This window comes from Anastrepha obliqua, chromosome 2 (assembly GCF_027943255.1).
Source record: "Anastrepha obliqua isolate idAnaObli1 chromosome 2, idAnaObli1_1.0, whole genome shotgun sequence".
Lineage (NCBI taxonomy): Eukaryota > Metazoa > Arthropoda > Insecta > Diptera > Tephritidae > Anastrepha > Anastrepha obliqua.
Window position 1 is genome coordinate 99,296,708 of NC_072893.1, and position 23,128 is coordinate 99,319,835.

The 23,128-nt window shown below is 39.3% G+C and overlaps 2 protein-coding genes across 9 annotated transcripts in view; one reads left to right on the forward strand and one right to left on the reverse strand.

Annotated features, from left to right (window-relative positions):
• The window catches only part of LOC129237796 (uncharacterized), a 47,422-nt gene extending 40,033 nt beyond the window's left edge, over positions 1–7,389 (reverse strand). Inside the window, exon 1 of one of the 3 annotated variants that reach the window (XM_054872733.1) lies at positions 7,289–7,389. The gene's annotated coding sequence lies outside the window, so the exon portion shown is untranslated. Of the gene's footprint in view, positions 1–7,169 lie in introns of all 3 variants that reach the window. The other 2 variants (XM_054872734.1, XM_054872732.1) reach the window with 2 other exon arrangements.
• A 6,978-nt stretch (positions 7,390–14,367) lies between these two features.
• LOC129237134 (probable cyclin-dependent serine/threonine-protein kinase DDB_G0292550) overlaps positions 14,368–23,128 on the forward strand; it is a 73,236-nt gene continuing 64,475 nt past the window's right edge. For 3 of the 6 annotated variants that reach the window (XR_008581745.1, XR_008581744.1, XM_054871614.1), the window contains exons 1-3: positions 14,368–14,698; positions 20,223–20,525; positions 20,593–21,346. Coding sequence is in view for 4 of the 6 variants with exons in the window: in XM_054871614.1 (XP_054727589.1) it covers positions 20,241–20,525; positions 20,593–21,346 (1,039 nt within the window). In the remaining 2 variants the exon portion in view is untranslated. The remainder of the gene's footprint in view (positions 14,699–20,222; positions 20,526–20,592; positions 21,347–23,128) is intronic. The other 3 variants (XM_054871610.1, XM_054871611.1, XM_054871612.1) reach the window with 3 other exon arrangements.

Here is a 23,128-nt window from a genome sequence, read left to right on the forward strand (position 1 = left end):
AAATGTAGCTTCCAGGAGGAAACATTGACAAACTGGTAAGGCTTTTCTTTCATTAACGTATAAAACTGTATCGAATTCTCATAGTCATCCAAATGATTTACTTACAGATTGTGCCAAGTCCATTAGCACCCTTCACATCTAGCGCACGCAATATTTTTCGCAATTTAATGTCTGCGCCAAGGAATCGCACATCAGATTTAATTAATTTATCAGTTTTTAATCAATATGATAGCAGTTGCCAAATACAGCATTAATTTCAAATTTGTGCCCAACTCAGCCTTTTTCGACGTTGCACCTTGATAGTTACTGCACCGCATCGGTTTCATTCAATGTCGTTCCGTCGTCTTTTAAATGCAGTAATACATGATGAAAAGCGACTGCCGTAGCCGAATGGGTTCGCGCGTGACTACCATTCGGAATTCACAGAAAGAACGTATGTAAGAATCTCGGGGAAACACCGAAATGAAGAAAAGGTTTTTTCTAATAGCGGTCGCCCCTCGATAGGCAATGGCAAACCTCCGAGTGTATTTTTGCCATAAAAAAGCTCCTCATAAAAAAAGGGTGTACGCGACAATTATATATATATAAAGGGTGGGCCATATAGTGTTTGCTTTTTGAACCACCTATTTTTTTGAGAATGGTAACACAAATGGCATGTCAAATGTGTTTATAATTTACTTAAAGGTTTGACATTTACGAAATGGGACGCTATACGCTTGAACAAAATTTGGAAATATTGAATACCTATTTCCAAAGTGGTGAGTCTTTTTCTTCTTCCGCGGTTACAGTTAATGGCAAGCGTTACCGTGACAAGCTCAACGAGTTTTTGTTTCCAAAAATTGAAGAGGATGACATGGACGACATTTGGTTTCAACAGGACGGTGCAACTTGTCACACTGCCAAAGTTACACTCGAACTTTTGGCTACCGTTTTTGAATTCCGATATCAATTGGCCGCCTCGGAGCTATGATTTAAGCCTGCTGGACTATTTTTTGTGAACGTTAAGGACAAATGCTATACGAACCATCCAGAGACGATTGATGCTTTAAAACACGAAATCGAAGTTGCCATTCATGAAATTGGAGCCCAAACAATCGAAAATGTGCTTAAAAATTGGGTTGATCGACTGGCCTACTGTAAAGCCAGTCGTGGCAGTCATTTTAACGATATTATTTTTCATTCATAAATGACAATGTTCAAATTTTACATTGCCCACCCTATAGTATATATTACATGATGAAATAATTTGATACCGCTACACAGATTGCACCAATATCTTTTCATTAAGCATAATAAACATAGCTTATATGCACGCGCATTCACATACGGTTTATTTAGCGACCATTCAGAAGCCGACATCAGACCGTTAACTGGCTCTCAGCCATTTTGAAGGAATCAGCTGACGTGCTGACGTCTCAGCGGATATGACAGCGATTTGTTTACAGCACTCTGAGGCAAATTATGTTGGTGATAAAAGAAAAAAAACAACGCAGCCATTGTTCATGCTACTTCGTCGAATGAACGGCTAATTGGAAGAGCTTAAGTAAGAATACGGATCAAATGAGCGGGTACAATTTTGCTGCCAAATCCCCTATGACGTGGCAGCCGAAATTACTTTAACAATTTTGCTTCGGATGGTCAAACTTTGTCTCCATCATTCTTGATTAGTAAGCTTGTTCCCCAGTTCATGCTCACCTTTAGATCACACTTTAATTGCTTTAAAGTCAATTATTTAAATACATTCCGCTTATTGAACACGCTCTGAAGATCCCTTGTAGACCCCGACCAGTAAACTAGCCCGGCCTATTGAACAGCATATAACCGCACATATTCCATCATAGGAGCAACTCCTTGCAGAAATCTTGCTCCAAATACTTCTCCTCAGGGTTGGTATTGAATCCAACCCTGGGCCAGAGGTATTCTATTACTGCGTATGCCATAAACGGCTCCACCCGAACTCCACCTCGGTTAGGTGCAATAAGTGCAACGGGTGGAGCCATCTTAGGACCTGTGCAGGCCTTAAGTCACATAGGGAGTGGTCCACCCGGTATGTGGTCACGTGTTGCTCCCGCCAGCAGGCGTCTGATGCCTCAACGGCTACTACACCCCATACCTCCACGGTAAGGAGCCAATCGGAACAACATAACTCCCCCAACACATACCATCCCATTCCCTCCTGCTCCAAACCCAGTGCAAGGACATACAGTCACCTCTTGGTCCCCCGCACGGTCTGTTCCGTGTGCCAGAACAGAATACCTTGGAACCTGGCATCAGTCAAATGCAATTTTTGCAATGGCTGGTGCCACTTTCAGAGATGTTCCAGCCTGCGCACCACCCGTGAGAGAACAACTGACTACGTTACATAATCAGGCCGCAACAACAACTACGGAACGTACAGTAGGCCCAACGAAGGCAACCCCTCGCATCCCTCACACCCCCGAGTTACGCCAGTCTCACCGAGGAGCACCAAGCTTCTGCAATTTAATCGTAACGGACTTACGAGCAAGATAGAAGAGATAATCGACTTTATGAGCCGACACGGAATCCCAATAGCTGCGGTCCAAGAAACCAAGCTGCACGCTAGCTGCTCCCTGATAACCAGAGATGGCTTTAACGTGCGCAGAAAAGATCGCGAACGAGACAATGGTGGTGGCCTAGCGTTTATAGTCCACCACACAGTGCAGTATCGTCTGATCGACAGCACCTTAGAATGTCAAGGTATACATATGTAGCTGTCCGGTCAGGCGATGCCGAGCTCGAAATCTCTAACATATACTCCTGTCACCTACTGCCCGGCTGGATATCACCCTGATATTAGTGCGCTCCTCAGAGCTGAAAACCGTTGGTAGTAGTCGACTATAATTCGTATCACGATCTTTGGCAGTAAAGCCTGCCAAACGATAGTAGGGGGCATCTATTGGCAAAGCAGATAAACGATTCGACATTCAGCATTGTGAACGACGATGCCCGCGCCAGGGTAGTGGGCAATTGACACAACTCGCCTGATATAACAATACCTATCGCGGGTCTGATAAATAGCATAACCTGGCGACCTATGCTATCGCTTGTATCAGACCACTTGACTATTATCGTCTCGATGGAGAGACCTGCCGACTTTGTTTCCGCGAATCATCGATCCTACATTAACTTTGTTAAGCTAGTTGCGCCGGCTTAGCGGAATTCACTGAGGACACCTTCGCCGCTCTTCCCATTCCCCCTGATGTGCGCGTAGGCGAACGCGCATTCCGCAAGGTGCTCACAGCTGCTGCGGCTCGCTTCATCCCTGCTGGAAGACTCAAGGACATTCGACCTAATTTCCCAGCCGAAGCAACCTGTTTAGCAAACGAGCGTGACCACTTATGCCAGGTCGATCCCGGGGATCCCCGCATAAGTGATCTCAATTCCGAGATTCGGCAACTGGTAAATCAACATAAACGGACCAAATGGGTTGAGCACCTGAAGACCTGCAATCTCACCACTGGTGTGAGTAAACTCTGGTCCACCGTTAGGTCCCTGTCGAACATGATAAAGCACAACGAAGGGGTGGTTATCACCTTCAACGGTTGCACCTCGTCGGACCCGAAGAGATAAGCGAGCTATTTTAGCCGACTTTTTACACAGCATCCTCCGGCCGACAGAACCACGCGTCGTGTCTCCCGAAGGCTGCACAAACTGACGAACGACAGTGCGCCACTTACTTTCTTCGGTGACGAGGTTCAGGGGCCCATCAACAAATCAAAAACATCTAAAGCCATTGGCCCTGACGGACTAAACGTGCTGATGCTGAAGCACCTCCGACCATTTGGAGTAGGATTTCTCACAAGAGTCTTCAATCTGTCCTTGGCCACTCTCATCATCCCTGACAAGTGGAGTGGTCCCACTATTGAAACCTGGGAAACCCGCCAACCAAGGGGAATCTTATCGTCCGATAACTCTCCCTAGCCCCACATCAGCACGGCTTCCGACGAGTGCATAGCATCACCACTGCGCTCACCGTCATAAACGCCCAAATAAACCGCGGGCCTAACCAAAACCACCCCTGCGAGAGGACTGTCCTAGTAGCCTTGGACCTGAAGAAGGCTTTCGACACAGTCAGCCATTCCACGCTACTAGATGATATTTATCAGACGACACTTCCGCCAGGGCTGAAGAGGTGGTCCGCAAACTATCTGAGTGGTCGTCACTCGTCAGTGATTTTTCGAGATCAAACATCAAAACATAGGAAGATAAAGCAAGGTGTACCGCAGGGTGTTGTTCTTTCTCCCTTGCTGTTCAACTTCTACATCTCGAAGCTCCCCCAACCACCAGCGGGAATTTCCCTGGTCTCATACGCTGACGACTTCATAAAAATGGCGTCGGGCAATGACATCGATGGTCTGTGCTCCAAAGTGAACAACTACCTCACCGACCTTTCTTGCTTTTTCACTGCGAAGAATCTACAACTTTCCCCCGCTAAACCCACGGCGACCCTCTTTACCACCTGGACAAAGGAGGTCAAACTGTCCCTTAAGGTAAAAGTTGCCAACACACCAATTCCGACGGTAAACAACCCGAAAATCTTGGGTGTAACCTTTGACAGTTTGCTCTCCTTCTCAACCCACACAACCGCAATTGCCACTAAAGTCCAAAACCGCAACAAGGTCCTCAAATCGCTTGCCGGCAGCACTTGGGCAAAGACAAAGAACTGCTGCTATCGGCATTTAAGGCAATTGGTCGGCCGTTTCTAAACTATGCAACGCCTGTCCGGTCGCCGTAACTAGTGACACGCAGTGGACAAAGCTACATACATTCCAAAATACTGTCATTCGGACAGCGACCGGTTGCCTCCTGATGTCCCCTATTCAACACCTTCACAATTAGGCACAAATGCTCCCTGTAGTGGAGCACAATTAACTGCTCAGCAAGCAGTTGCTGCTGGGGTGCTACCGTAGGTTTCACCCTTGCAGACACCTGCTTGAGCCAGAGCCGTTTTTTAGGCACGTCAGGAGAAAAATTTTAAACTATGCCGACGAGATCCAAGTCAAAACTGACAGAAATCTACTAGACCAAACAGTATTTAAACAGTCAGTAAACGAGATTCACCGGGAGACCGTCACCAGCTGCTTAAGCTCCCGTCCTGTGAATGCCGTAATCGGAGACCAAACACTACCTATTGCAGAATCGATCCCTACTATCCTACTTATCCAGAATCGACCCCGACATACCAAACATACATCCGGCATGTGAAGGCACCCCGCCCGACACTAACCACCTTTTCACATGCCCCCTCAAACCTACTCATCTAACACCCCTCTCCCTCTGGACCCAAACTGTCGAAACAGCATATTTTCTGGGCCTACCTTTAGATGACATACCCTACACTGGCGGGGCTTCTATTACTGTTAAAACAACAACAACAGCAACAGCGGTTAGAGAAAGAATTGTATTGATATTCCACACTTTATCTCTAAATTAATATTTTCAGGTATAAGTAAAAAAGGCGAGGACTCCTTACGATGACCCGTCACTTGTTTTGAGAGAAATATTACGAATTTTCCAGTGAAACTCCCAGGAGATGTTGATTTAACGGTTATCTTGCTAAAACTAGCACCAACCTTATTCAGTTAATAATAGTTTTTAAGTTATTTGTTAATAAAATTTGTCTCTTACCTTCACCAAATTTTGATACAATAAGTGCACTTGTCACATTTATTTTAATAATTATTAAAACTGACACACACGTTTCTTACACTTTTTATTGATATATACCATAAATTAAGTTGCAAATTCCAAATATGTTAGGCAAATTGACAATAACTAAAAAGCATCGCTGAAATGGCCAAAAGCAAAGAAAACAATGTGAACGCGAATTAAAACGAAGCAACATCATTTCCACACACTCTTCTATTAGAATAATGAGACGATTTGCGCCTGTAGCGCTTTTTTTTAATATAACTTATATATTATATATGTATCAAATATTAATAATATGGTGAAATCGCGCGATATTTGTTCCGAATTTTTACCATCAGTGCTTTTGTTTTTGTTAAATAAAACATATATATAATATGTAGGTATATATATATATATATCAAATATTAATAATACAGTGAAAATTTGGAATAAGAAATTGCGGCGCTATTTTTTTAGATATAACATATGTATATAGATGTATGTATAAACAAGTATATCAAATACTAATAATATTGAAAATTTGGAATTAAAAATTCCGCGTTTTATATATATATATATTTATTATGCCTAGACGTATATAATATAGAAATAAACTAGAAAATTTTGTATTTTTATTGATTATCTTCTAAAATGTTTTATATTGCTTATTTATAAGATGTCTGGCAGCACTTCTGCTTGTTGAAATATCCAAAATAGGAGAATTCTTGGTCAATTTTACAAACTTCGAAATCAAATAACTTTTAAACTATAACCCCGCGACCGGTGAGGTTTTCACTTTTAGAAAGTAGAATACCCCGTCAACCCCCCTTATACACTTTTTTTTAATTTCTGGGGCACCATATGGAAATGTTCCCCTTTCTATTTCTATTGGGCGGCGCCACGCCCTCTCTCCCTACAAATATATTGTGGTAGTAATGGAAAGTTTAGATCGAGGTTTTGACTTGTAGAACTGGGGAAAAAACCTCCAACATCCCTGTTTCTAAAAGGGGGTATATGACTCCCGCTTTCAATGGTAACTTTTGTACCCCATTCTAATATTTACTGAAGAACACGCAAAAATCATTACATATACATAAATTCACTAGAATCACACTAGTTCGGTCCGTTTGGAGTAACTGTAATTGTTAATCCATAGCTTCACAATATATGGTTCCTAAATCAATAATCAAATGATTAAAACCACTATACAATTCCCAGAGCAAAATTGCAATGTTTCAAAAAAAATCCTTTACCGAGCTCTCCCTTATACTTCAGGGTCACTATTGACGCCTCTTACACCCAAAAATTTCGCATTAAACGATAACCTTTTGAAAATACTTAATTTCACACAAATTATTCATGTACTCTAGTACAACTCCCAAAATATAAAAGTTTTCATGAATTAGTTTACGCTGCTAACAAATTTGTGGGTATTGCTTTAAGCTATGACAACATCATTTCAACAAATACACACGCATGTAAGATATCAATATATTTGTCAACTCCAGAAACACTACCAGCCAATAATTTGTGAAGAAACACTTGCCAATAAAATACGATTTATATCAATGTATATTCTATCATAGCGCTTAAGTTGAACATTTTTAGTCACGTCTTTGCGATCAAATCTAATGACCTTTCCACAGCTTTCGAAATTTTTGTTATTAAACACCTTTCAACAACGCACCAAAATATTACAAACTCCTAAATAACATGCAAAATGTCGTAATATTGCCACACCCTTACGAAAGTAGTTAATTGAAACGCTCTAATACCACGTCTACATAGAGTTCAAACACACAATATCTGTTAAGGAATTAAAAATTATGTATGAGATGGGTTAAAAAATTAAGTAGAATTTAAAAATTTAGCAGGCTACGTACATTCGAGTTTCGATTACTATTTTTTGAATGTTGGTGCACTCGTCTCGAAGATATGTTCACGGTTTTAGCAATATGGTATATCATGTTTAGTTTGTTTGTGAGAGGCATAAATAAGACAAGTGTTTTGCATGCTCGGCGATTTTGTGCTATCGACTCTTAGCACTCTTGGACTATTCCATTGGGACAGCTGGGCTTTGGTTTCGATGTCATAACCAGCTATGACCCTTTTAATAAATCTGGATCGTGAACGATGATCATTTCATAATTCCTCAGCGATGCTCATGCAACGCTGTTTTTGGTACAAATTCAGCAATTTTTGAACGAGCTTTGCTGTCACATGCTTCATGACTGCAATGTCCGAAAAGATTGCATGGTATGGGCCAACCGATATGCGGACATCCTCAGCAACTTCCCTAATTGCGATCCCACGATTCTCCGTAACAAGTTTCCTCACTTTCTCAACCATTTTTTACACGGAATTTAATGCAACTTCTTTGATAAATTTTTTCGATAGCAGAAAATCGCCGAACGCGCAAAACACAAATCTTATTTATGCCTATCACAAAAAAACTAAACATGCTATATTGCTAAAAGTGTACGAATATATAAAAATAATAGTAATCGAAAATCGATGTGTACGTAGCCCGCGAAATTTGAAACTTAGAGTTAATTTTTGAACACACCTCGTATATGTACATCGTGTACAGTTTGCACAAAACTATTTTGGCTCAATTTAACAAAAAGTGTGGCAAGCAATGTTGCTGCGCCGAGAAAAAAATTTGTGTGGGGTTTGGTATAATGTAACATGGGCAATTTGGGAACACATAATAACTTATTTAATGAAACTTCGGGGTAATGTTAGGGGGCGGTTCAGAAATAATCTATATAGCTCCCATATATTCTAGAAAGAATAGATTTGGAATTAATTGTTTTCAAAGTGCCTTGAGAAACTTGACTACAGCTTGGGATATTATAATACGGCGCGGATGGGATTGTGCATGCTTGCTACGTACACGCATATGACGTTTTAATTTTTAGTTTGATGGTTTTAAGGTGGAGAGAAGTTCTACGCAAAAATATTGTGAATTGAATGAGGAGGGCCATTTTTTGGAAACACGGCCGAGGACCATCCATGCGGAAAGAAGTTCTACGCAAAAACACTGAGGATGGCGTAGCCCGAGTTAGACTCCACTAACGCGGAAGGTGGTTCAATGCAAAAATTTTACAAGTTTCCAAAAACCCTTTTAGTCGACGCTACTGTAAAATTCAATTTAATATGTTTATATTTTCAAAAATGTTTCTCAATTCTAACCTAAAGCAAAAAGTTCTGCATATTTACAAACAACTACACGCGAACTTAGTTTTTATTTGAGGTGTCTGGCAACACCAACTTTTCGCTATATTACACAACTCGAACAATAAATTACTTAAAATCTATAATGCTGAAAACAGTGAACGACGTAACGCGGTCCCGTGCCAGATGTTACGATCAAACTAATGAGAACCTCATGTAAATGAAAAATTCCTTCCTTCCGTATCGTAGTATCGTAGATTTTATTTCACGATATTTGATATACGATATACTTATATGTGTTTGCTGTCACCTATAATAAATTCGCCTTGCGTAAAACCTTGTGAGCTGATTGCTCTCTCACCACACAGTGTTGCCAAGCAGTACATTTCGAAATGATTTACAAAATAGACTTAGAAATATTATAAGTTTTATTAAAATAATTAAAAACAATATTGAATAGTGTTAATTGTAGATAAATGAACTATTTGCATTTGTTGGTTTTTGGCTTTGGTGTATTAAAAAATGAAAAATTGTAACTGAGTGCAAAGTGTGTAGGCAAAAATATCAATGGGAACATTGTGTAGATACAACCAAACACACACACACACCGATTTATTGTGTAAATATGTAACTAAAAGAAATCAGTTGTTGTCACGAGATGAGTTTTTGTGCGCGTTACGGGCTGCGGTTAGGGACTGCGTACGTCGTTCACTGTTTTCAGCATAGGCCTCCGAAGAGAGCGGTTATATGTTTTAAGATGAGGATACACTCCTACAACCTGTTTTTCAAAGCGTGTTACGTTATATTAAAAATTTTGCTAAAATCTAACAAAGCAGCGTAAATTGGGAATACAACTTTTATAAGTGGAAGACCGTGAATTTCACTGTTAAAACATGTCTGTCTTACATAATTGTCATTTGCCATCACTGTTTTAACATCAGCTGCCATTTCGTAATATCGCAACCTAATTTTAAATTTACCACGCTGTTGGAATGTGCGAAATCAACCCAATTTGCTTGAAGCGATTTTGAAAATGCAATGTTAAGGCAGCAGGCAAAGCCTCTTCATAGATACGCCCTGGCAGCAAGGCAGCAAGGTGCTCACACGAGAATACGGGACAAAGCCACACTAGTCACAAGTCACAAATTTGAGACACATTTAGTGGAAAGTGTAGATATGGGGTTAGAGGACTCGAAACCGCTATCAACTATATTTTAACTTCGCGAAATTGCATTATATGACTTTTACGGTACTTTGAGAACCCCCTGAATATATGTAAATCTATCCACTTAAATTGTATAGCATATACAAATTCGACATTAGTGGGCTCTTGTGATTACTCTAATAATACATTCACATATGCACTAATCAACTATAAATCCACCAAATTAATTTACCCGTTCACATATGACAGATTACCTGCAAAATTGACAATCAGCTGGCAGTATTGCTTTGAGAGGCTTTTCTTCAGAGAAATTATTTTGGTGGAATACTTCGGTGTTTTTGGTTTGTTTAATTATTATTAACGATATGAAGAAAATACAAGGAGAAGGAATAGCTAATTTAATTGCGCAATTGGCTGCTAATAATAAACAGTTGGAGAAATCCGAATGCGACGTTTGATAAGGTTGAAAAAATTATGGCAACAATGGGCATGGGATATTTTATATTACTTTTAACAATAAGTAACTAGTATGTAACCCCCGAAAATCGGGTGGGCTTTTTTCCCACGGAAAGTAAACAGCATATGTGTTAAAAAAACAAACCGTTTGTGTTTTATTCAAAAAAAAAGTGGAAGCGCTCTTACTGAAAAACGCTTTATGTGAAAGTATTATTACTGTTTTTCCTCAGACTGTGTTCAAGCATACCAATTACCCTATCTAGCAATACCATACTATGGGTTTCACATGGCCTCTTGTCCCGATACAACATGCTTGACTGCGCTTTGTATGTGTTAGTGCAGTCGGGTGGCGTCGTGTCACACATACTTGTTGTCGGTAAAAATCAAAAATTTTAGATATTAGCGTCAAGTACCCGACACGCACACATATAAAGTTCTTGTCAAACAATGCTGGACCGTGGCCAGAGGCCAACAGACATACCTAAATATAAGTAGATGATCTACTTTTTCGCGCTTAACTCAAAATCCGTAATTAAAAAGCGCGATTTCCCATAAAAAATTTCTCCCTGAAAATCTGAGATTATTAAATAATCCTAGATAATAATCATACTTTTGGACATAAAACCCTGTGTTTTCTGTGATATCGATAATTATTATTAAGAATGTGAAGAGAAGTATCAAAATAAAAACTAAATGAAATGGACACCGGCAAAGAAAACAGATGTAAAGACATAATTCGAATAAAATGTTTGTTAAATATTATTAATTATCCATTTATATTGCAGAAAAAAGCGTGTGTCCACAAACGCTTTGTCCTCTTATTACTTATCATAAAATGTAATATCGAATTTCGTATGCGTATAGCTGCCATAATTTTTTGCCACCTCAGTAAACGTCGCATACGGATTTCCGCCAACTGTTTATTACTAGCAGCCAATTGACCCATTAAACTAACTATTCTTTCTCCTTGTATTTTTTTCATATCGTTAGTAATTATTAAAGAAACCAAAAACATCGAAGTATGCCACCAAAATAATTTCTATGAAGAAAATCCTCTCAAAGCAGTATTGATAGCTGATTGTCAATTTTGCAGGTAATCTGCCATATGTGAACGGGTAGATTAATTCGGTGGATATATGGGTGATTAATGCATATGTGACCGCATTATTTTTCTTCTTAATTGCGCGATAGCCGCTTACGCGATTTAGGCCGAGTTTAAAAAGCGAGCCAGTCGTTTCTTCCTCGTGCTTACCGGCGCCAAAACTCCAAGTGAAGCCAAACCCTTCTCCACCTGGTCTTTCCAATGCAGAGGAGGCCTTCCTCTTCCTCTGCTACCACTAGCTGGTACCGTATCGAATACCTTCAAAGCCGGAGCGTTGGTATCCATTCGGACGACATGACCCTGCCAACGTAGCCGCTGGATCGTTTTTCGCTGCGCTATGTCTATGTCGTCGTAAAGCTCATACAGCTCATCGTTCCAACGTCAGCGATATTCGTCGTTGCCAACGTGCAAAGGTCCTAATATCTTCCGCAGAATATTTCTCTCGAACACTCCAAGCGTCGCTTCATTGGATGTTGTCATCGTCTAAGCTTTTGCGCCATACGTTAGGACGGGCATGATGAGAGCCTTGTAGAGTGTTGTTTTCGTTCGTTGAGAGAGAACTTTACTACTCAATTGCCTACTTAGTCCAAAGTAGCACTTGTTGAGAGAGATTCTACGTTGGATTTCAAGGCTGACATTGTTATCGGTGTTGATGCTGGTTCCTAAATACACGCAGTCTTTTACAACCTCGAAATCATAACGGTCAACAGTGACGTGAGTGCCGATACGCGAGTGCATCGACTGTTTGTCTAATGACAGGATTTACTTCGTTTTGTCCTCGTTCACCACCACACCCATTCGCTTTGCCTCTTTATCCAGTTTGGAGAAGGCAGAAGTAACAGCGCGGTTGTTAAGGCCGATGATATCAATATCATCGGCATACGCCAGCAATTGTACGCTCTTATAAAATATTGTGCCTGAGCGATTAAGTTCTGTGGCTCGTACGATGCTCTCCAACATCAGGTTAAAGAAGTCACACGACAGCGAGTCACCCTGTCTGAAACCTCGTTTGGTATCAAACGGCTCGGAGAGGTCCTTCCCAATTCTGACGGTGCTGCTGGTGTATAGCGGTTCTCCTTTCATGAGTCTTTTCCAAGATTTGGCGTATTGTGTATATTTGGTCGATTGTAGACTTTCCAGGTCTAAAGCCACACTGATAAGGTACAATCAGTTGGTTGACGGTGGGCTTCAGCCTTTCACACAATACGCTCGCTAGAACTTTATAGGCGATATTTAGAAGACTAATCCGGCGATAATTGGCACAAATTGCAGGATCGCCCTTCTTATGGATTGGGCGTACACACTTAAATTCCAATCGGCAGGCATGCTTTCATCCGACCATATTTTGCATAGAAGATAATGCATGCACCTTACCAGCTCCTCGCCGCCATGTTTGAATAGCTCAGCCGGCAGTCCGTCAGCGCCCGCGGCTTTGTTGTTCTTTATCCGCATTATCGCTAGTCTCACCTTGTCATGGTCGGGTAGCGGAACGTCAATTCCGTCGTCAACGATTGGGGTATCGGGATCTTCACATTCTCGGTGACATGCGCATCTATTACTGTTTAACAGGTTCGAGAAGTGTTCCCACCATAATTTAAGATTGCTTTGGATGTCAGTTACCAGTTCGCTGTCTTTGTTCTTACAGGAAAACGCCGCGGTCTTAAAACCTTCTGTAAGCCGCCGAACTTTCTGGAAGAATTTTCGGGCGTTGTTCCTGTTGGCAAGCATCTCAAGCTCCTCGCACTCACGTATTTCGGTCTCTCGTTTCTTCTTTCGGATAATACGTCTCTCTTCCTTTTTAAGCTCTCTGTAGCGATCCCACATGGCTCGCGTTGCGCCCGATCCCAGGCGGCATCGTTTCTTTAGGGGGCAGCATGACATTCTTCGTCGTACGAACTGTTTTTTCGGGATCGCCGGAATTCGATTTCTTCTTCGACGGGGGTGCGTAGGGGACGAGAAATGTTGCTCCATTGCTCGTGCCAGCCGGTTTGTTGGGCAGTGCCCCCTCAGAGTAGGAGTGAGAGGCCAATGGTCGAATCTTCCGACTGAATTTTCCGACTGTGGGACCAAAAATTCCCTCCTTGCCCACCCTGCCGTTGAAGTCGCCAAGCACGACTTTTATGTCAGGCAGCGCTCATAGGAACGTTCCAAGCGCCCATAGAAAGAATCTTTGGTCGCATCCTCCTTCTCTTCCGTCGGGGCGTGTTCGCAAATTAGCGAGATGTTAAAAAATTTTTAAGTGGCGGGTCCCAAACCCAGCGCACAACCAGCTATTCTGGAATGCTTCGCCTTTTCTTGTTAGCTCACTCCCGAACGAGTGTTCGGAAGCTACCCAGAGGATACGTGGGCTAATCTCGCACGTTGTGAGCTGCTTGAACCATATGCAGAAGAATCGCCCTGGCCACTCCCAAGTGAATGGCGGTCAGTAACTTTCCCCACTTGCGTGGACTTCGACACGTGGAAACATCCTCCGAACGTATTATTGCTTTCCTTTTTTAATACTTTCTCCAACTTCAACTTCTTTACCACTAGCGGTAATTTTAATTTTGATTTTACTCTTAATCCTTTTAAGTAAAAATAACCTATGGTTGTATGTTTGACTTTAATAATAAATAATAATATAATAATAATAATGATTGGGAGTTAAGCACGAAAAAGTAGATCATCACTTATATGTGAACGTATTATAATAATCATAAACCATTTATTGGATGTAGTAGTTATAGGGAAAGTGAACTCAGATCTAGCTGCTGAATAGTCAGAAATAAAAATTGTGCTCGTAAATGAAAAGATTTTTCTTATGGAATTTGATATATTATTGCAAGCGACCTACGTATGTCAAGTTATGTTACCCAAAACTAAAATTTAGTCACGTTATAAATATAGATGTGCATTTTATGACCAATATATATAAACGCATTGCTGCATTCCTGATAACTACGTCACAACTATCTGACAGTAAAGGAAATCTTAAATTTTACTTTGTTTACTGATGTTGAAGGTTCGAAAAAGTTTTGAAAACTTTTTGTTTACCGGTTTATTAAGATGGAACTACCAACAGGAGTTATCTCATTTGCGTAGGTACGAAAATCGTTTGCCAGCATCGGGGAATGTGAAATGTGTTACAGTGAACGCTTCAAATGCATGTATGTATAACTTTCCATTGATTTGCTATTAAAATCATCTGAGAGGACATTTGTATTGTAATTAAAACTAAAACTTTTCTGTTATCAACGAGAGCATTTGTCGGTTAAATTTTTCTAAAACCAAGAAGTCGTGATCCCGATAATTATGCTTAGATGGAGCAAAGTTGCTAGTAAAATTGGAGAAGGTTTAGATTGGTGCACAACCTAAACCTAAAACCCCACCCTTATATGATGTAGTATAGTCTAAGGGTCGGTTCTTCAGTGTCAGTTTAACTGGTGTATGCCTTAATGAATTTAAGCTTGCAGAATTGTGTGTTTATACTTAGTTTAATTGGAAATCATAGAAAAACTAGTACTGAAAAAGTGGACATAAGAATTTTTTTTTAAGTTGTAAAGTTGTAATCTGCTCACTTCTAAAACTATTTTGAAAAATTAACCACGTAAACGAGTTTATAAGAAATACATGTGTGTAAATGCTACAAATTTTCTAAAAGTTAGTAATACCTGATACCTTAAAAAGGTATTATTATTTATCTGCGTATAGTTACTCTGCCGGGTTTCATAAAGAAAGTTACTTCAAATCCGGCTGTGTTTCACATTTTCGAAAAGACCATTCTATGGGAGACTTTTGCCTGTTATTCAAAACTAAAAAATTAACTATATATGTATGTGTATACATACAGCAAATGTGTATTAAAAGAACTAAGGTTTAGGGTATCGTAAATATGTTCCCACGCTTCTTGGATTAAGAAAGCTGGCCGATGTAATTACGAGGATATAATTTTATATACCATATACTTCATAAATAAGTTACCAGTTTTCTGACTAGGAAATTACAATTGTCTGTAGGGGAGTCTCCTAAATCTAGCTCTACCCAAATAGTTTGAATTGCGTATTTGTAATTCTAGAATTCACAGCCTGAAAAAATGCATGGGTTTTAATGTTGCATACTTTGCGGATATTGCAAATCTCTTCTGGTATTCATTTTGTTTTTGTGTTTCTTCATGGGATGCGGGATCCCTCCATGATCAGTGCGAGGGTTTTGCAAGATTCAGATAATCTCTTTTATGTACATATCGAAATTTCATCGTAAATACTACCAAACAATACAGTTAATTTAAAATAAAATAGAGTACGATAATAAGGCATACTCGAAACGAGTTTAGAATATCATCCATTAAATACAAAATTACATGAGAAAAGATATCTAAGGACAAAGTTAAAAATTTGCAACAACTTTAAAATATCCAAAAATAATTAACCTGTTAAAAAGAAATATGCTAGTCCAATAACCAAACACCTTTCTATTATGTTTATATACATCACACTAATTTTCTCAATTTATGAAAATTAGTTTTGTTGTTTTTTATTTTTTTTTGTCCATAAATTTCCCTAGTCTTTTCTGATTAGAATATTTGTCTAAACTTTGCCTAACGACCACACAGTATTTGAGTTATATGTAGGTGGAGCCGCTCTCATCCGAAAGGGCATACATTAACTTTTCTAATTATCAAACATAACCCAACATTTAGGTCCGTATATAAACCCTTTAAAATACACTGGGCAAAACCAAATAAGCCCACGTCTAGTTTCTGCGTAGGCGGCCTTTCTTCGCGTTTCAAATAAGTAACCTGCATCAGAACAACTCCAGTTACATCATTCACATATTTTATTATTTTTTAATCTATATTACAAAGTACGTTACTCACTAGTGCGAAATGAAAAATAGTTTGTTTTTTAAGCTGCGTGAGAACTATCGAAACCGATAATTAAGGTTTGACAGCTGAGAATGGCAAACTGGGCTTGGCAAATCATCATGCATCGTTTAACGCCAGAACAACGTCTCCAAATTGTGGAAATTTAGCGTGCTCTGGACTGTTATTTAGCCAACTAACAAACAGCTGATGCCAGTGTATGTTGTTATTGTTGTTGTAGCAGCATAAACTCACAATACTTACATACGGGGAATGCTGCTGGAGTGACAGTCCTTGGCCGGATATAAATCCGGGTCGTTTCGGTAACGTCGAACCGACTGTCATGGAAACGATGCCAGTGCATCATCGAAGTTGGTTACACCTCGAGTGCCGGACCCTGTAGTTTAGAACCGGCCGGCCAATTGCCTTAAATGTCGATAGCAACATTTCTTTGCGCTAAGTGCTGCCGGCAAGCGATTTGAGAACCTTGTTGCGATTTTGGACTTTAGTTACAATTTCGCAGAAAAAGAGAACAAACTGTCGAAGGTTGCACCCAAAGTTTTGGGGTTGTTAACAGTCGGAATTGGTGTGTCATCGACTTTTATCTTAAGTTGCAGTTTGACCTCTTTTGTCCAGATGGTGAAGAGGGTCGCCATGGTCTTTGTGCGGGAAAAAGCGAGAAAGATTGGCGCACAGGCCATCAATGTCATTACCCGACGTTATTGTAGTGCAATCATCAGCGTATGAGACCCATGGCAGCCGGTTCTATGTTACCGGAATGACTCTGGTTTTTCCCGACCAAGGGCTGCCGCCCCAGTATACTAACCCTGTCTAGTGGACAGCATATCACCAGGGAGACTGGCTGGAGACCTTTGATGTATAGAAGTTGAAAAGCAAGGGTGAAAGGACATCATCCTGCGGAATACCTTGCTTTATCTTCCCCCAGTAAACTAGCAACAAGTTCGACGAAATGCAACCATTTCCATGGCAGCCGGCATGTGAAGGTACCCCGCACGACACTAACCACCTCTTCACATGCCCCCTTAAACCGACTCATCTAACCCCCCTCTCCCTCTGGACCCAACCTGTCGAAACAGCATGTTTCCTGGGCCCAGTCCTAGATGAGCTAGACGAAGACGACCAGTGAGTGATCTACACTGCACTGACAGGGCAAAGTTACTACTACAACAACAACAACGCGTGAATGGGCTATTTTTCGAAAATTCGGCTGGAAATGCAATTATGTTATCGAGAGGCGTTAGCAGCAGACTTTTGGATAATTATTGATTTTGTGGTTATCACTATGTGGATTCATTGTGTGGACGTTATGAAGTGCGGAAAAATATTTGTCTGCCCACGGCTTCAAAGCAACCTCCAGAATACGAATGCTCAATTGGGAACTTTTTTTCATCAGAAAACACAATGTTAGGAAATTCGCCACGTTCGTGTAAGCGCAACAACTCCTTTGCTCTTTCGCACCGAACCTTTGTTTTGCTGTGGTGAAAGATCGTGTGCTTTTTGAACTTGTAAGCCTTTACCTCGAGCTCATTTTTCAATATGCGTCGAATGCTGTCTTGTGATATTTTCAGTTCTTTGGCCATTTTTCTTCCACTTCGACGTGGATTTCGTTCAAGTCGAGCCTTCACTTTCCGAACCATTTCTGGCGTTGTTGCGGTTTTTTTTGGTCCACCTCCATAGCGTTTTGCAATGCTACCAGTATCATTGTAACGTTTTATAGTGCGATACACAAACATTTTATTCACTTTGAGGTGACTGAGCTCACGAACAACGGCTGGTTGTGATTTTCCAGCCATATTTAAGAAATCATATTATTACGTTTGAATTCCATCACAGAAAAAAAAAAATTCAACAAAACTGAGACGCAAATGCTTTTGATGGCTTATAAACAATATATTGAACTGTCATTAGAACAATTTTGACGTTGATGTCATAAGCTTTTTTACAGATACAAGCAGTGTGAAGTTGGTAACACTTCATATCGTTCACCCTGTATATATTGATATACATATACATATATTCATCAATATACCAATATGCTCTTTGAATTCTTGTCTAAAATTAATTTCGAGTCGAAAAATTAGTAAACATTTTCATCAAATTTGTATGAAGTTTTTAATTTACTAAAGCGCAAACAACAAAATGTTAGATCGTTTTATAATGTATTTTGTTTCAATTCTTCTCTTTAAATTAAATCAACAAACATTAAAGTTACTTTGATTTTAAATGTTGGCGCAGACAATTTCAAATCTTTATTTGCATTGTATTGGTTTGAAAATATAAATTGAATAAATTTTTGGTTATCAAGGGAACATAGAACTGCACCAGCAAATCCCTTGCAAAATGCTGTCGGCATTCGTCAATTTGATTTCATACAGAAACCAAAAACTGACCAATTTACCTGTACATAATTCACTGTAATCAGCTCTGTTAAGAAGTTCACCGCTGTCGAGTTGAGCGAGGTGAAAAAGTCTTCGCGATTACACTTCATTTTTGACAATTCACACTATTCGTGGCTTGTGAGACTTCCCTGTACATAAACGTTCTCTGGTTCAAATTTACTAGGAGAGTTGCGAGTGCTCTTTTTTGTGTTGTTCTCGTTTAGTGTTTGTTGCTGTTGTTTGTTGGTTGATGTTTGCTGGCTAGATAATATGCTTGTTGACTTTATCGGAGCAGAAGTGAAAATTGTTGAAGTTGTTGTGAGTGTGCTATTAAAGGCAAGTGTCGTAACAGGTATGTTGGTTGTGTGAGTGAGAATAGCAGGGGTTGTTTGAGTGGGAGTTTTACATTGCTCGCTAAAGCTGGCAGCGGGGATTGAGATACTTAATTCCAGGGTTTTAGTTGTTGTTCGCATTTAGTGCCGGTGTAGTTTTTGCGCATTTTGTGTCGTTGTTGCTTTGATTCGTTTCTATAGCAGCCTGCAATGGAGAGCAAGATCGAGCTCGCGGTTGTGCTGAGGCCAGATTCGCATTGTCCGCTACTATTGTAAAATATGCGTTAATTTTTTAAGCACTTTGGATTGAGAGTCTGCGTTCGCTCTGGCAAACAACAGACATGTTGGTTGTTTTTGTTTTCTTTTTGTGTTTAATTGGATTTTCGTTTAAACATAAACAAGATATTGATTTTTAATTCTTTTGCGAAAGTACACTGCTGGCACTATTTATCATTTGAAAAATGAGTAAACACTTTTATTCGAAAGTAGGATAAAACACGCTTTTGTTGTAACTTGCCTACGTTAATATAATCTGATTTGTTTTTGTTGTTTGAGGGGTAGTAACGGCTATACTCCGTTCGCGCGGTGGAGTAGGTTCTACTTGCACATTTTTTAACGAATTCTTTTTGTCACATTAATTTAACTGGGGATTACTTTCGGGGGATGTCTTATTTTACAAAAAGTTCCGAACGGAGAAAGAAGGTTGTTATTTGATTTTTGGTTTATTTCGTTGTTGAGTAGATTTAATATTCCGTTTTTTTTTCAGATTTTATTTGATTTTGTCTTGTGTTGTTTAAATAAATGAATTGGTATTCATCTATGTTGTTATAATGAATTGAATAAAAGGAAAAATATCTTAAATGAAACAAACGGAAACGATCAGTAACCTATTGATCGCGTTCTACATTCTCGATAGAAATTTATGTTGTTCAATCAGAATATCACATTTTGGTCACCGTTGAAACAAACGAGTACGTTCAGCAACTCGTTCGCAAATATCAGTAACAATTATTTAGTTTTAAAAATAATATTTATGTAACAAAAAGTTACGTAAAAGAATATTTATATAACAAGTTATTTTTTGATGTGTCTTTTGCAGTTATAAAATTTGTCGGAAATGGATTCAGTAATTAAAATTGAAGATTCCAACTGTAATATTCCTACATCATCAACATTTAACAATAGTTCTGCTATTTCCACTATTTTCCAAATGTGTCAATCAAGCTGTACTGATTATGTTGGCGTTCTTCCTCCGCCTCCTCATGACATGTCTAGCGTGAACAGTGTTGAACTAAATGCACAAACATCGTTAAGTGATGACTCAGGAGTTCCACTTACCACCAACAGTTCAATATCTAGTGGAGATTCATATCGACAGGGCTTATGCAAACATGAAATCGAAGTACGTTTTACTTCAAGTCATGGAATATTTGTTATAATTTGTAATAAATCTTAATGTTTGCTTTCAGATTGTTGAAAGTGACGGCGAAGTATCTCAATTTGATTCACTTGATAACTGCTCTGAAGGTGGAATGAGTGCGGAAAATTTCAACACATTAAAAAAAGTCCCATTAGCACCAATAGATCCTCCACTTGAATTTCAGGACTCACCTGATATAGCAATCGGTCGCTGTATTAAGCAGAAACTAAGGCGTTTATCTTCTTCACACTCTTCTTTGGAACAATCAAAAGACTCTGAGCGTAATGAAAACTCTATTCGGGGGGAAAGAACTTTTTGTAAAGATACTGACCTGGAAGTTTTTACTCAATATTTTGATAAAAAAAAAGACCTTTACCTTACGAAGAAACCCATATACTCAAGCGACTCCATTCTTAGTAATCATACGGAAAATGTATATGATGAGCCAAATAACGTGATAGGCAATTACGCTTTTAAAAGTACTCAAATATCTGAGCCACATACCTATACAATTTCACCATCTTTACCACTAACGTCGCTCGCTTCTATGCGAGTAAAAAGAGATTTATGTCCATATTATCAAGACCACACTAAGTATTTCAAAGCAATACCTTCAGAACAAGATAGTGTAATGAGTGCTGCCCAGAAATTCAATACGTTTGGTCTCTCTGAAATCCACGATTATGATCTGTACTATGGAATAAAACGAAACGCGTTTCACTGTGAAAGCGGTATACAAAAAAAGGTGCTGTATAGTCCTCGAAATGTAAATAATTATTGTCACAGTCATCACATTTATACCGGTAAGTAGAAATTCTATTTTAATAGTTCATACATAGGTGCAGTATATAAGTAAATATATTTTCCATCATCTTAATTTTTCTATAAAGTATTTTTGGTATATATGGGCATGTACATATCTGTTTATCACTTCAAATTATTGTATACTCGTATCTGAAATTTCTTCACCGGATACTACTTCAACACGCCAGGGAAAGACTTCGGAGCAAAGTCCACCAGACGACGATATTCAAATGCTTTTTGAAGTCTTGATCAAATAATACTCCAGATGAATGAAATATACTTAAATCCAATGCAACTCTTAATTGTTATTTTTTAATGCTTCCAATGAGTTTATATACTTTTTGTACTATACATTTTTCAGTGTGCAATTAAATTAACTATGCACCTTATTTTATTTGCAACAATTAATAACTTTGCCTTTGTAATCTAGAAGCCTAAGAATTCAATTTACGTCATTTTGGTTTACGCCTAAATTTTTCGGAATCTACCAATACCTAAATCGAGACATTTCGTGAAAGATTGTCTAAATTTCCTTTATATTGTTACGAGTTTTTTTAAGTTAAAATTAAAATAAATCTCTTTCAATAACTCCTCTGAGTTCGACCACTGGATTGCCGAATAAAAGACACAAATTAATGTCAACACCACTTGATTGAATTTATTTCCAACACTTAACTGCTTTACTTTACTTGTACACGTACATCTTACGACTGAATTACTCTATTACTTTTCGTTGTCACATGTCAGACTTGGGTATTTTGGACAAGTGACTATATTTCTCCTTGTTGTAGAGCTCTATGATCGAAACCATCATAAACGATACAGCCGATCATTTCCAGCGCTACCGAGGTAGACGCCCAATGGGTCTCTCGCACTCCGATGCAGACATTATTTCCGAGGAGTATAAAGTTTTTTCTATAGCAGTCGCCCCTCCGCAGACAAAGGCAAAACCTCCGAGTGTATTTCTGCCATGAAGAACTGTAGGTGCCTCGATTTGTAAAACAACATCAAAACTCACGCCACAAAAAGTAGGAGGAACTCGGCAAAACACCGTAATAGGGTGTAAGCGGCAAGAGTTACTAGAACTAAACTACACTGACTTAATAAGTGGGATCGAAACGAGGTTCTTAATTACTACCCGCGCCACGAGTGCTAGGCAAATATTAAAAAGCGTTGTTACCGATATTTAATGCAATCAGCCGGCCGGTTTCAAATTATTCAGCTTCCGGGGGCTAGTGACACGAAGTGGATACAACTGCGAGCATGGCAAAATACTGCACTTAGGGCACTGACGGAATGTCTCCTTATGTTGCCTATCCATGGAGCATAAAACCATGTTCAGCAAGCAGTTTCAGCAGGCATTTATTGGAGGCTTTTTCGCCTCCTATTCACGTCAGAAAATGGTTCCATCAACTAACTGAAGAGACCCCAACAACTACTGTACCTTACGACAGACCTCGTAGTGAGTTTTCAAATTTCGCGGGCTACGTACATTCGACTTTGGATTATTACAGGGTGCGCCATCTTTTATACCGGTATGAAAACCTTGAACAACTTAAAAAAAAAAACTGATTTGTATAAGTGAAGTATTTTTATTTGGTTTGGTTATTTACAATTTATTAAAACTATTTTTTGAATACAATATCAATCAAGTAGCCACCTTTATTAGCTTAGCAATAACAAACTATGACCTTTTTTCTGCATTTGTCATCACATCTTCAAGCATTTCGGGCTTTAACGGGTCGATTTCAGTGTAAAGCGATCCATGGTTGAAATTGTAC